The sequence below is a fragment of the Excalfactoria chinensis genome, chromosome 18, assembly GCF_039878825.1.
Source record: "Excalfactoria chinensis isolate bCotChi1 chromosome 18, bCotChi1.hap2, whole genome shotgun sequence".
Taxonomy (NCBI): Eukaryota; Metazoa; Chordata; class Aves; order Galliformes; family Phasianidae; genus Excalfactoria; species Excalfactoria chinensis.
The window spans coordinates 1,540,846-1,553,097 of NC_092842.1; the positions used below are offsets into that span (position 1 = coordinate 1,540,846).

General features: G+C 51.9%; 1 protein-coding gene and 1 long non-coding RNA gene across 2 annotated transcripts in view; one reads left to right on the forward strand and one right to left on the reverse strand.

The window, feature by feature from the left end:
• Positions 1–38: 38 nt before the first annotated feature.
• Positions 39–1,564, reverse strand: LOC140260405 (uncharacterized). The gene is made up of 3 exons (XR_011905542.1): positions 1,402–1,564; positions 1,074–1,184; positions 39–591 (listed from the first exon to the last, which is right to left on the reverse strand). It is a non-coding gene; the product is annotated as an uncharacterized lncRNA (long non-coding RNA).
• Positions 1,565–3,114: 1,550 nt separating this feature from the next.
• Positions 3,115–12,252, forward strand: part of LOC140260491 (uncharacterized) — a 28,616-nt gene continuing 19,478 nt past the window's right edge. Inside the window, exons 1-4 of the mRNA XM_072352908.1 lie at positions 3,115–3,263; positions 10,984–11,131; positions 11,311–11,469; positions 11,746–11,941. Of these exons, the coding sequence (XP_072209009.1) occupies positions 3,167–3,263; positions 10,984–11,131; positions 11,311–11,469; positions 11,746–11,941 (600 nt within the window). The 5' untranslated portion in view covers positions 3,115–3,166. The remainder of the gene's footprint in view (positions 3,264–10,983; positions 11,132–11,310; positions 11,470–11,745; positions 11,942–12,252) is intronic.

The following is a 12,252-nucleotide window of genomic DNA, read 5'->3' on the forward strand; positions in this document are numbered from 1 at the left end:
ATCTGCTGGATCTTCCTGTTTCAGGCTTCAGCATGATTGTGACCAAATGTTTTATACATTTTTCCTGACACAAAGGCACAAAGGCTTTATTTGAAATTTTAAAGAAAACGTTACTCTTTTATTCCAAGGAGGAGAGGAGAAAGTGGAACCTCTCCAACACTGCATGCAAACATTGCACCCACACCGCAAAGCAAACGAGCCATCTTTCTGCACCGAGCAGTTTTGCCTTTCCTTCCCCTCTGCCTTGCCCCTTCCTCTGTCATACTCAACCTCAGCCCCCACAGCCCCACACCAATCCCCCCTCCAAAGCCCAACAGGGGTGTGGGATTGCTCCAATTCTTGCACAGAACACAAAGCAGCAGCTCCACTTGTCCGACCCTCCGCCTTCCCCATAGGGGTCGTTGCTTCCAGCGATGGCGGTGACAGAGGAGCCCGACCAAGGTTGTCCATAGAACCCTTTCCCCTCTATTTTTACAGCCTCTTCGCTGTTTCTTCAATGCATACGTCATAACTCCAAGGGTCCTCATAGTGAGTTGCCAAACTTGAATTGCACCGATCAGTTTTCTGCATCCAGAACCAGTCTCGTAGTGGCTGTACTTTGAATAAGTAATGTTTGCATGTAAAATATATACATATATACATATATATAAAAAGTATGTGCATGGAAAATGTTTATCTTCGTACTTTTTTGATACAATGTATTCATCAGTTGTTAATTTTTAATTATATTTGATATAAATTGGGGGTTTGTTGCAAAACTTTCTATTTAAAGAAAAGGAAAAAGAGAAAAAAAAAACAACAACAAAACGGTGTTAAAAAGGATGAAAAAGTTCCAACCATGCAACACAACTGGAACTTTACCCAAGGGGGAAAAGAAAGAAGGGGAAGGAAAGAAAGAGAAAACAAAGATTCTGTGATTGCCGAGTTTGCTGCCTGAGTACCATTTATCAGCCAAACTTTGAACTCTGCAGTTGTTTCTACAATTACATTTTGTATGAAGCAAAGTCCTTGAATTAAAATAAAAACTTAGCAAAATACAAACAAACAACCAAACAAACCAAAATCAAACTGACCTGACAAAGTCCCAGCCGGTGTGTGCAGTGCTGAATGGGAGCCCGCCTCCAGCCATCGCTCCCAGTGGCAGCCTGGGAAGGAAGCTGCATGTAAGGGGCCCAGGTTGGCTGCTGTAAGAAATGGAATGGATGTTTTGGTGCTACCTTGGGGCACTGTGAGCATGGAAATCAGCAGCGTGTGGTCTGCTGGGGGCCGGCACACTGCTTCTGCCAGCAAAGATGATGATGGTGCTTGCTAAGACCTTGAAGTTCTTGCCCTGAGCAAACCCAAGGGCTGCTGGCACATGAGGGAGGAACAACTTATTTCTTTACCTGCCTTATTCCCCACCTGGGCTGAGCACTGTGTGGATCTTCCTCCCTGGGCTCTGCTGTTGTGACCCTTCTGACGGCTCTAAGGACTCCCCAGTGTGGAGCAGCCCTTGGGAGGAGCATTGCAGTTTTCAGTGCTCTTTGGAACCCGAGGTCTTGGTCTTCCTTGCTGTGATGAGGTCCCACCTGGGGTTCGTGTGCACATGTGTATGGGAAATTGGTAATCACAGCCTGAACCTCTGATTAATCAGCTGAGGCAAGTGTTGGGTCAGTCCATCAGTGAGATGGGCTCCACCTCCTCTAAGACCTCATTTAAGGGCTGACCCCCACTGAGGCAGCATCTCTTGGAGATTGCTCCTCAGTGAAGACTGTCCCAGCTTCCTCAGCCAAGGCATCAACACTGGTGAGTTTTCCTTTGCATATAACCTGTGTATATTTACAATCATCTTTGTTAACGTCTTTATATTAGCCACCCCTTACAACATGTGAGCACAGAGAAGGTCCTCTGTCTCTCGGTCACCAGGTCAGGATGTAGCACAGGAGGAAGATGGATTGGCTTGAGGTCATTCAGTGAGTTATTGGTGAAGTGTGGAGCAGAATCACTTCCCTTGGCTGTCCCCTGGGCTGCGCAGGCTCTGGGTTCCTTAGGAACAGAGGACAGCAGAGCATAAAGATAAGCAGGATTTTATTTCTGAGATGACCCAAACCAAGGGCTCCGAAGCAGCGTTTCCCACTCCCCACACCTCGTGTTGCCGTTAGGGGGAAGCATTCTCAGTCCTTTTCTACATAGGAAAAACAAAACAAAACAAAATACTGGAAAAGGGCTGATTCGCCTCCCACCACTGCGCTTTGAGGTCGTTCCCCCCCGGAATATTCACCTTAGGGGGTGGGAGATGCTGGTGAGTGTCCCACCACTGACCTCACAGCACGGCGCATCCCCCCCCATCCCACTCGTGGGTGGTGTCCCCATCCTCAGTGCTGTTTCCAGAAGTGCCTGATCGTAGACAGGGCACTTAATGCTTCTCTTCAGCAGATCCTCGGGTATTCAGACAGAGAGGATGTTTCGATTCCAATGGGAAACAGGGGATGTGAAAGGCAGCAGGGTGCCTGGGGGTCAGCAGCAGCAAGCTCAGAGCAAGGACAGGGTCACCTGAGCAGGTTCCTTGGTGGTTAGCTGTGTTCACGTGCCAACAACCGCAGTTTTACCCCCATCTCCATTTCCTGGGGCTGCTCTGGAGGAGGTGGTTGTTCACTGATCCACCTGAAAGCTCCCGTGGCAGCGGGGTGCTGCTGCAGGAAGAGAGCAAAGGGCATTGCGTGCACATCTCCCCCGCTAGAAATCCACTGCAAGATAAAGAGATGCAGCAGGAGATGTTCTGCTGGGCCAGAAGGTCAGCGCTGGAATCGGAATCAGCAATCACATGTTCTGAATGCAAAGCAAAGGGCTCCTCCAGCGCTTCTGAGCTTTGTGTGCCCACGAGGACTTGGGGGGGGGGGGGAAATCCTTAACCCGTAACCCCCAGCAGCCCGTGGTTGCGCAAGAAACCCGTGTGTAAGTGCGGCCCCGCTTAGCACGTGGGGAGGGGGTCACGCTATTCCCCCCGCCCCGTAACATCAGCGCCCACCCCTCCCGTGCTGGGGGCGGAGGAATGAATGGAGGGAGGGCAGGAGGGTGCTCCTCCTCACCCCCTCCCCTTCTCTCCCCCCTTGCCCCCCTTTCCCACATACCCCCCCGCGGGGGTCCCGTAGCTGCGGGGCGGTGCGGGGCCGGGACCGGGCGCACGATGCGCTGCGGGGCGCTGGCTCTGGCGCTGCTCTGCGCGTTGCCCCTGGGAGCGGCGGGGCTGGAGCTTCCCGAAACGGGCTCAGGGCTGCAGGCAGGTAGGAAAGGAGCCTCCCCGAAAGGTGGGGATGGGATGAGTTTGGGGGGGATTCGGGGGTAACTCCCTTAGGGTCGCTCGCGGGCGGTGGGGATGCTCGAGGAGGAGGAGGAGGTGTCCGCTAGGATGCACTGTTCAACCAGCATCGCGGGCGCGGCAGGACGGTGTGACCCTCCCGCAGCCCCGGGGCTGCCCCGCGCCTGGGGGGGCACAAACCCTGCCCCAAATGTGGGTTTTAGGCCCAGGCTGGAGCGTGCAAGGGGCTGCTATGTGGCCACATCACTGGGAATGCGTTTGCAAGAAGGAAAGCGCCGTTATCTTAGTAGGGCTTAACTCTGTCTGAATGTTGACTGGGAAGCACTGAGGTGGTGCAGCTCACAGCCTGGGAACCGAGCATGAACTGCATTCCAGGGGCTGCAGCCGGAGCGAGATCCAAAGGGTGGACAAGGCACTGGGGACTGGAAGTGGGGAAACTGGGTGATACCAGGCAGGTAGAAGGCTGTCTGAGAATGCAACCCAGAAATGAACGTGCATGGTTTGCAGTTAATTAAAGCTTTGAGTCACCCAATTAAAATCTGCTTAATTAAGGGATGAGTGGTATGTGAAGAGGCTGTATGGATGGTGCTTCTCTCCTGAGGGCTGGTGGGAGTTGTCCTTCAGTTACTGATCCTCCAGGAGACGTGATGCTCTACCATGTGAATCTGAACAAGTTCACAAGTCAAAGGGCTCAAAAACTCCAACATGCCAGATCTCATGTTGCATGTGCTCGACTCTCCATTGCATGCATGGGTCCTCAGTTCTGCCATTATATGACATTACCCCCTCATTTTTGCACCATTCTTTTTAAATTCCACTGCACTGAGGAAGAGTTTCAAGGGCAGAAGCATGAATTTTCTATGGGGAGGGATTTTTGAGAGGAGAAATGTATTGGATAGGCTATGTGCTGAAGGTCTATGGCTGTGTAAACTGCCCTGGGGAGCTCAGCCAGATGATGTGTGCACTGTGCTTGCAGGAACGTCAACACTCAGATCAGGGCTGCATTGCCTCACCTGTGTGTGTCCCCCAAGTGCACTGCATAGGCTGACACAGCCTCCCACCTCCCCTCTGGCCAAGCAGACAGCCTGCTTCTCTATGTTCAGTGTGTGCTACATGTATCTGTAGCATCAATCTTTGCTCTCACAAGCCATATGTGAGCTGGAAAGCTGTGGGGCTGATGCCCAGGCAGGGGATTCTGGTTTCAATTCTGCTCTTGCTGGCTGCAAATGATTAAGGCTGAGCCTCCCTGCAGCACAGAGGGAATGCTCGTTCCTTTGGGTTTGGGTTGAAGTTGCATGGGGAGGAAAGCTTGGGAACTCCATTGGAGATTGCATCCAAGGAGGGCTGTGTCCCAGCACCCTGTGTGCAGAACAGGCTCTTTGTTTACCCAACCAGATGGGAAGTCGGTGCTTCAGGAACTGCATTAACCCTTAGCTTGGAGGTCCTTATGGGAAGGAGCACCTGCACAGTGTGCTTTGCCCATAAAGGAGTGGTGTTCTGAGTGCTGCTACAGCATTGGGAGCATTCAATTTTGGGGACCTTCAGCTCCTGCAAACCCTGCAGGTCTCCATCTATCCACATCCAGGGGACACGGACGGAACAGGGCTGTGGGTGGATGGGATGTGCAAACAGTGGTGGCTTCCCTGGTGAGCACCATTTGATTAATCACAACTGGACTTAGGGAGCAGGGTGGCTGCTTCTCCAACTCACAGCAAAAATCATTGTGTGTGTGTGTGTATTTATGTCTGCTTTGCTCCCTTTTCTTGAACAAGCTGGGCTGGCTCCGTGCCCTTCCATCCCCTTGATGAGTGAGTGTGGAGCTGTGGCTGCCAGCTGGTGGCAAAGGCACTCCTTGTCCCCAGCATCCCCTCATTGTGCGAGGGATTCATTCAACCTGCAGCCCCTGTGACAGCGCTCAGCTGAAAAAGCTTTGGCCATCAAGTGGGAGAAAATGTGAGACATAAGCATCCTCCTCGCCGCCTTTCCCACTCCAAGAACTCAAGGGAGCGACACTGTGACAAAAGAACACCTTCTGTTTAGCTCACGTCAACCTTGACAGCGCGTCTCAGTCCCACACGGCTGGTAATTAGTGCTGTGATAATTAGTCTCGAGCTTTGCCCGGCTCTGCTGTGCCCACTGTTGGGGATGGAGTGTTTGTGGAGCTGTGAGGGGGATTTCTGGCTGAGGAAGGCCATAGGGCTGCACACAGAGCCCTGGATCTTTAGGCTCCTCCTTGGCCTTGGTGATTAAGGAGCATCCTCACGTTACTCTTTGGAGATGTTTGTTTCCTTGCTCATCCACAATGCATTAAGCCCCGGCAACATGGAGGACGTTTGGTCCTCTTGCCAAAATGATCCTCCCAGGACTTGGGAGGAGGAGGCTGTAGGGTCTCTGTGATGGAGAGGTTCTCTAATTGGGGTGTAAAATGGGGTTTTTTATTTAGTCAAGGTCTTTGTTAATGAGTTCATCATTTGAAAGCTGGAAATGGTTGGTAAATGAGTTGGTAAATGAGCTGGCAGACAAATGGGAGATGTGTTGGAAGTGAATCTAGACATCAGAGCTAACCCATGGTGTCTCCTCCACGTCTTCCTGGTCTCTTTCCAACACAGAAATGCTGTTTCATCAGTTGAGATGGCTGAGATTGCACACGATATTCCCTTATAAAACGTGTCTTCATTTCTCCACTGAGAAAAGTGAACCAAATTATTCCTCTTCAGGCCAACCCCAGACAGACTGCTCCCAGCCCAGGAAGGCTGAACTGCAGCTTGTGGTGTTACACGGTTGTCCCACGGTTGTGTCACCCCACTGTCACCTCCAGGTCCAGGCAGGGAGCAGCTCTGTCCACTCCAGGGCTGAATGTGACCCCGCAAGGTCAAAGCTGAGATCTCCTTCAGATGAAATACAGCAGTCCATCAGTCCATTGCCACAGACCTCTCCCAACGTGGGAGGAATGTCAGGATCTCCTATTTTTGATCCCAAATGTCTCAACAAGCTGTCTGGCTATTTTTAAAGCATCACTTTTGCTGCCAGCAGATTTTCTTTGCTCTGAGGAGAGACGGGTGGCGCCGAGGCGTTTCGGTGTCTGATCACTGTGGGGCATTGAGGTGTGGGTAGAGATAGTGATGTTGCTCTTGGGGTGGGATTTCTTATGCTTGCTGAGGTTATTGGGTGTTGGGATCCCATCCAGTCTGGGTTGGGTGAGCTCTGAGCGTGTGGCAGAGGTTGCTCATGGAATTGTATAATCATTAAGGTTGAAAAAGGCCTCTAAGATCACGAGGTGTAACTGAAGGAGGTTTAGACTGGATAGAAGAGGATGATTTTTACACTCAGGGTGATGAGGGACTGCACAGGTTACACAGAGAGGTGGTGGTGCCCCATCCCTGCAGACTGCCAAGGTCAGGCTGTTGTTCTGATGGAGCTGCAGGTGTCCCTGAGTGGGACCTTTAAGGTCCTTTAAGGTCCCTTCCAACTCTTCTATGATTCAATCTTAGCACAGAGACCTCTCCAAGCCCTTTGGAGTCCCAGTGTGTGCTGCCTCTGAGCTGTGAGATCTCTTTGCAAGACAACATGCAGCCAGCAGATGATGCTCCGTTAGTTCTTCTCTTATTTTAACCTGCTCGACGTGCCATTCTGAAGAAGTGCTGTTCTTTCACCAGCTTGCTCTGTCTCATGCTCATGTACTCCCTCCTCTACCTGCAAAAGTGCCAACGCTTAATCAATACAGCATCAGCAGAGCTCTGGATAGGGATGGAGGGAGGTGTTAGTGCATGAGCATGTCCAGCAGCTGCAAGGAATGCCATGCTGTGGTCCTCTGATTGGGCACTGGATCTGGAATTGGTGATGCGTATGGGAAATAGCTTCAGCTGGTATTTGAAACTTCTATTTTTCTCCCAAGTATGCACTTCAAAAAGGAACGGCTGAGATGAATTTTTCCTTAAAAAGGAAGGTTGGGAAGGCAGCCACTGGGAGTCCTGCAGCCAGCAAAAAAGTTGGTGCAATGTGGGTTAGCAATGCCCACAGAGATCAGTATGAGGTCAGCCAAAAGCTATTTTGTCCCCCATTTCAACCCCTGAAGCAGAGCTGGTTCTCACCCCTGTCATCTCCAGGCTGGTGCTTCACATTTGGCATCTCTGGCTCCTGGCAGTAAAGGGACACATCCATCCTTGTGACAGAGCTGGAAAATACAGATGAGGGAGGAATCCCACTGCTGGGGCTTTGTCTGCCTTCCTGCTGCTGAGCCCTTGTCCCTTAGGACAGTGATTTCAATGGCAGGTCATAGTGAGGAGCAGGCACTGCAGTGGTACCCACACTTTACTGGATAAGCCCTTAAGCTGCTAAACTCACTTTAAGCAATTCCCTCTTCTTGTGGGTCTTTCTAACAAGTGGATCAGGCGCCTGCCCGCCCTAAGCAGTGCTCTGAATCCTTATTAATGGCTTCATTATAATGCCTTGCTCGTGCCTTTGCTCTCCAAGTGAATGGACTTTTGGGAATCCTATACCTTACAGTGAAAGTGCCATTCGTTTTCTTCCACAACTCGGCTGGTTTCAACTATAACCTCCCATCTTGGCTGTAACAACCCTTATGCTGACTGTATGCACTACTTAATTTGCTTAATTTTGACCTCCCTTATGGCTGAGGCTGCTGCAAAGCCAGAGCCTGACCCAAACCCTGCAGCCCTCCTAGAGGCATGAAGTGATGCCCAGAACTGCTCCATCATGGCAACCTCCTCCCCAACCCTCCACTGTGGCCATGGGACCTCCATGCTGTACATTTTCCTGCCTCCTCTGAGCCAAACATGTGCAGATGAGGCTGTGGATCCCACCCTGCATGTTTAACACACCCAGGCTGGTATTTCCGCTGCCTTGCTCCCCCCTTGCACGGCCCCTTCACCAGGAACAGCATCAGCCCTCGCTGTGACCTTGACCTCCGAACCTCCCAAACATGGAGCATCTGGCACACAGCTGGCCCTGGTGGTGCCTTTGGGATCTGTCTGGTAGGGGGAGACCCTGAACTTGGAAGTAGCCCCAAGGGGATGGATGGTTCACACATCCTATCACGGTGTCCAGGAAAGGATTCCTACAGGGAAAGGAACCGGTGTCTATGCTGGAAGTTACCAAGGATTTGACTCTCATAGGGTGAGGAGCCCCTTTGGTTCAGGTTATGGCCGTGGTGAACCGTGGTCAGGCTCAGAACCTCAGACAGTTGCAGTGGATGGGAGGACCATGATGAAAAAGAGCACTCAGCACAGCTTGGGACATGCTCGGATGGCATGCAGGCATTGCCGTTCCCAACTGGAGTGTGGCCATGAGCCTTAAGGCTGCCCACAGGGTCCAAATGTACCAACGGGGAAGGTGGATTGCAGGAAGGGAGTGTAAAGAATTTGGAGGAGCTTTTGAGAGTTTGGTAAGGATTGAAACCTCAATGATCCGATGGTTTGTGCAGGAAAATTGGCAGCTGTGGGTGTAGAATGAATCACAAACGTGCACATGTTTTGCCCGAGGTGAAAGCGGAGTGCTTTTTGGCTGTGAAATGTCAGCTTGTTAGCCTGGGAAATGCTCCTTTTCTGTAGTTTTTTTTTCCCCCCCTTTTTTTTCTTTCTCCCTGTATTGCTGTGAGCAATGTTGCAGGGAGGAGGGTGGAAGGGCTGCTTCTGTCTGCTCAGCATCCCTCCCCTTCCTCTCCCTGTTCTGAAGATCCCCCAGGCCAGAGTGTGCACAGGGCTGGGAACATTTGTCCCCATCAAATGAAGGTCAAGAGCCCGGTGCTTTGCAGGGAGCTCCACTGTCTCCAGAGTGAATAACTGCAGCCTGATGTGGCCATGTCTCAGCAGAGGTGAGCCATGTGCTGACCTGCAGCCGTTCTTTTCAAGGGGAAAATTGGCTGTGCTGAATGAAGACGTGGCTGGGAACATCTCCCCACGCTAGGACAGGTTGGGACAGATGCAGCACCTTTGCCAGATGCTTTTGCAATAGTAGATCTCCCATGTTAGACCCCATGCAGGTGGGGTCTGTCTTCTTTGCCTTGGTCTCCTGCAAGCTCCAACTTTGTTGGGCAGTTTGCTGGGAAGTCCTTGCAGCTGCTTCCCCAGCCTCACTTGTCACCATTGGAGCATGTTAGTACAGGCTGCATGAGATAGAGCTTAGCAGAGCCCTCTATTCACGCTGGTTGTGCAGATTTGCTCTTGTTCCCTCCTGCTGCTACCTCTACCAGAATGGAGCAGCTCTTAGTTCCATGATCTGACCCAACAGGACAGCACAGTGCCGGGACTCACAAGCCCCAGGGCTGGGTGTACAAAGCAGCCTTCAGCACAGTGCTGTTCATCTCTTGCAGGTCTCCGTTCTTTGATTAGAACCTGGAGAACTAGAGTGGCAGGGATCGGATCCAACATGTGCTCTATGGCGGTGCGACAGATGGCTGCTGGCACGAGATCAGACCCCTTCCTGCTGCCTTTCAGCAGTGACTAACAGCTGGGTGTGCCGGCTCAGGTCTGCCATGCCTTGCACATCTCCAGTGTTCTCAGGTTGAAGGTTCGGTTTCGGCCTTGGATGATGTTAGGTGGAAGCTTAACAGTGCTGTTAGATTCAACTTAATGAACTGTTTCGTCGCTGATAGATAAAGCATCAGTTTCCACAGTGTTTATTGGGAAGGATGTGTGGAGAACATGTGGGGTTGAGGTGAACTGTAGCAGCTCAGGGCAATTTCCTTGAGACCAGGAGCTTCACTTTGAGGTCAGAGCTCAGCAAGGAGATGGCTGAGGAGCTGTATGAGATGGAACTGTGGAATCCCACAATAACTTGTGTTGGAAGGCAACCTACAGTCCCCCACTCCAACCTGTGCCATGGGCTGGTTGCCCCCCACCAGATCAGGCTGCCCAGGGCCCCATCCAGCCTGGCCTCCTTTCCCTTGTGGCCAATGTGTCCTCACTCAGGGTCACCTTATGCTCCCAGCAGTCCTCCCTCCTCCCAGGGTGCTGTCCCCAGAAGCCCCATCCCTCTGCAGACCCCAACACAAAGCAGCAGCAGTGTGCAATGTGTTGGATGCCCGCCCATGTTCGGCTTTTCCTGTCTGAACAATGTGTGCAGCAGGCTTTTCTTCCGAGAAGGTTTCGCTTCCCTGGTGTTTTCTGTCCTCTCCATGGGTGGTTAGAGGCATTCACTCCTCCCTGGAGCAACGTGCTCTTTCTTTCTCTTCCTGCCTTGGCTCTGTCCCCTCCAACTTGCAGCCACTGAGTCTCAAGTGAAATCTCTTTGCTCCCCAGAGCAGGGAGGGAAAGGTTGAAGTCCTGTTGTATAACCCTCTGAGTGGACACACACCACCCTTAGTTGTGGGGAGAAGCTGCAGAGGGTTTGGTGCTGAGGCTTTGCTGTTCTCTATTTAGGAATGCACGTGCTTCAGTTCACCCTGTGTGTTTTCATGGAATGTGGTTAACATCCATCACATGCTCAGGTCATGCATTAAGCCCATGCCCTCTCAGGGAAAGCTTGAATGTTATTTACTGTAGAGAATCCTCAGCTGTGGTTTGTGTGGGGCTGCCATTCACCCAACAGCATCCCCTGCTTTCACTCTGATCTGCCTGTAACCTCATCCTTGATGAGGTTCCATCTGTGTTGCCCCTCCCACTAAGAAGAATGAAGTGAGCAGAGTGAGGGCAGCTCAGCTGCTGATCATTTCTCCTCTCGTGCAGATGAAGTGAACCTGCTGGACAAAATGACTGCCCATGCACAGGACCTCAGCAACGTTTCCTTCAGCTACAATGAGGCCAATTGCAGCACACTGCAGATCGGGCAATACTCCACCCTCAGCATTCCTACACAGGAGGTGTTTGGGGACAGGTGGGTGCTGAGATTGTATGCCAGACAGAGGCATTAAGGCTATATGGACAGTGCTTTATGTCCTTGCTGGGTATCCAGCCTTACAGCCAGAAGGACTATTTGCTCTTGGATTTTCTTCCTTGTTCTCACTGGGCTCATTTGTACTGTGACACATTTTATGCCATCCTTCTTTCTCCCAGGTTTGCAGACGAGCTGAGTGTGCTGATGAAGCTCAGGTACTCACTGCAGGAGGACACCAGCCTGGTGACCATCCTGAGCCATCAGAGCCATGTGCTCTTCCAGATCCGGGTTAGCCCATATGGTTTGGTCTTTGTCACCACGAGGAGGAGGCACTATGAGTAAGTGACACTTAGGGGCTGTTTGCTGCTTTATCTGCTCCTCCTGGGCTGTTCTTGCTCTGCTGGAGACAAGCCAGCCTGCCCAACAGCACTGATGTGACACTGTGATGTATCAGCACAGTGCTTATTTGTAACAATAGCCTTGTATCATCCTTAGCATCCACGCTAAGAATGGAGGAGCCCTGGGAGGTGATTGATAAGGGTGGTGCCTCATCCCTCATTGTGTAGGACCCAAGTTTCATGTTCTGCCTCTTCTCTTCCCTCTGGGGGATGCAGGTTCCCCATTTCCCTGCTCAGTGATGGGCGCTGGCACAGAGTTGCTCTCAGCATCTCCCAGGAGAGCCTGGAGCTGCACGTGGACTGTCGGCTGGTGGAGAGAGCCAGCTGGCCCGGCTACCTGGGGATGGGTGTGAGCACCGAGGGGCTGCTCGTCATCGGAGGTCTGGTGGAGTCCTTTGAGATCCCCTTTGAGGTGAGGGCTGGGCAGGGCTGTGTTTGGGGATGGGGTTTGCTTTATCTACATGAAGTGTGGTTGTACCTCTATCTGAAGGAGTCACTGAATTGTTTGAATTGGAAGGGGCCCATAAGGGCCATCTGATCCCACTCCCTGCAATGCACAGGGACACCCACAGCACCATCAGTGCTCAGAGCCCTGTCCAGCCCAACTTGGAAGTCACTTTGCAGTTGATGTGCTTTGGATTGGGTGGGGAGCTTATTGATGCTGAGTGCCCACCCCAACCCAAAGAAGCCCCTGGCTGCAGAATGCTGGCAACTCTACAGGCT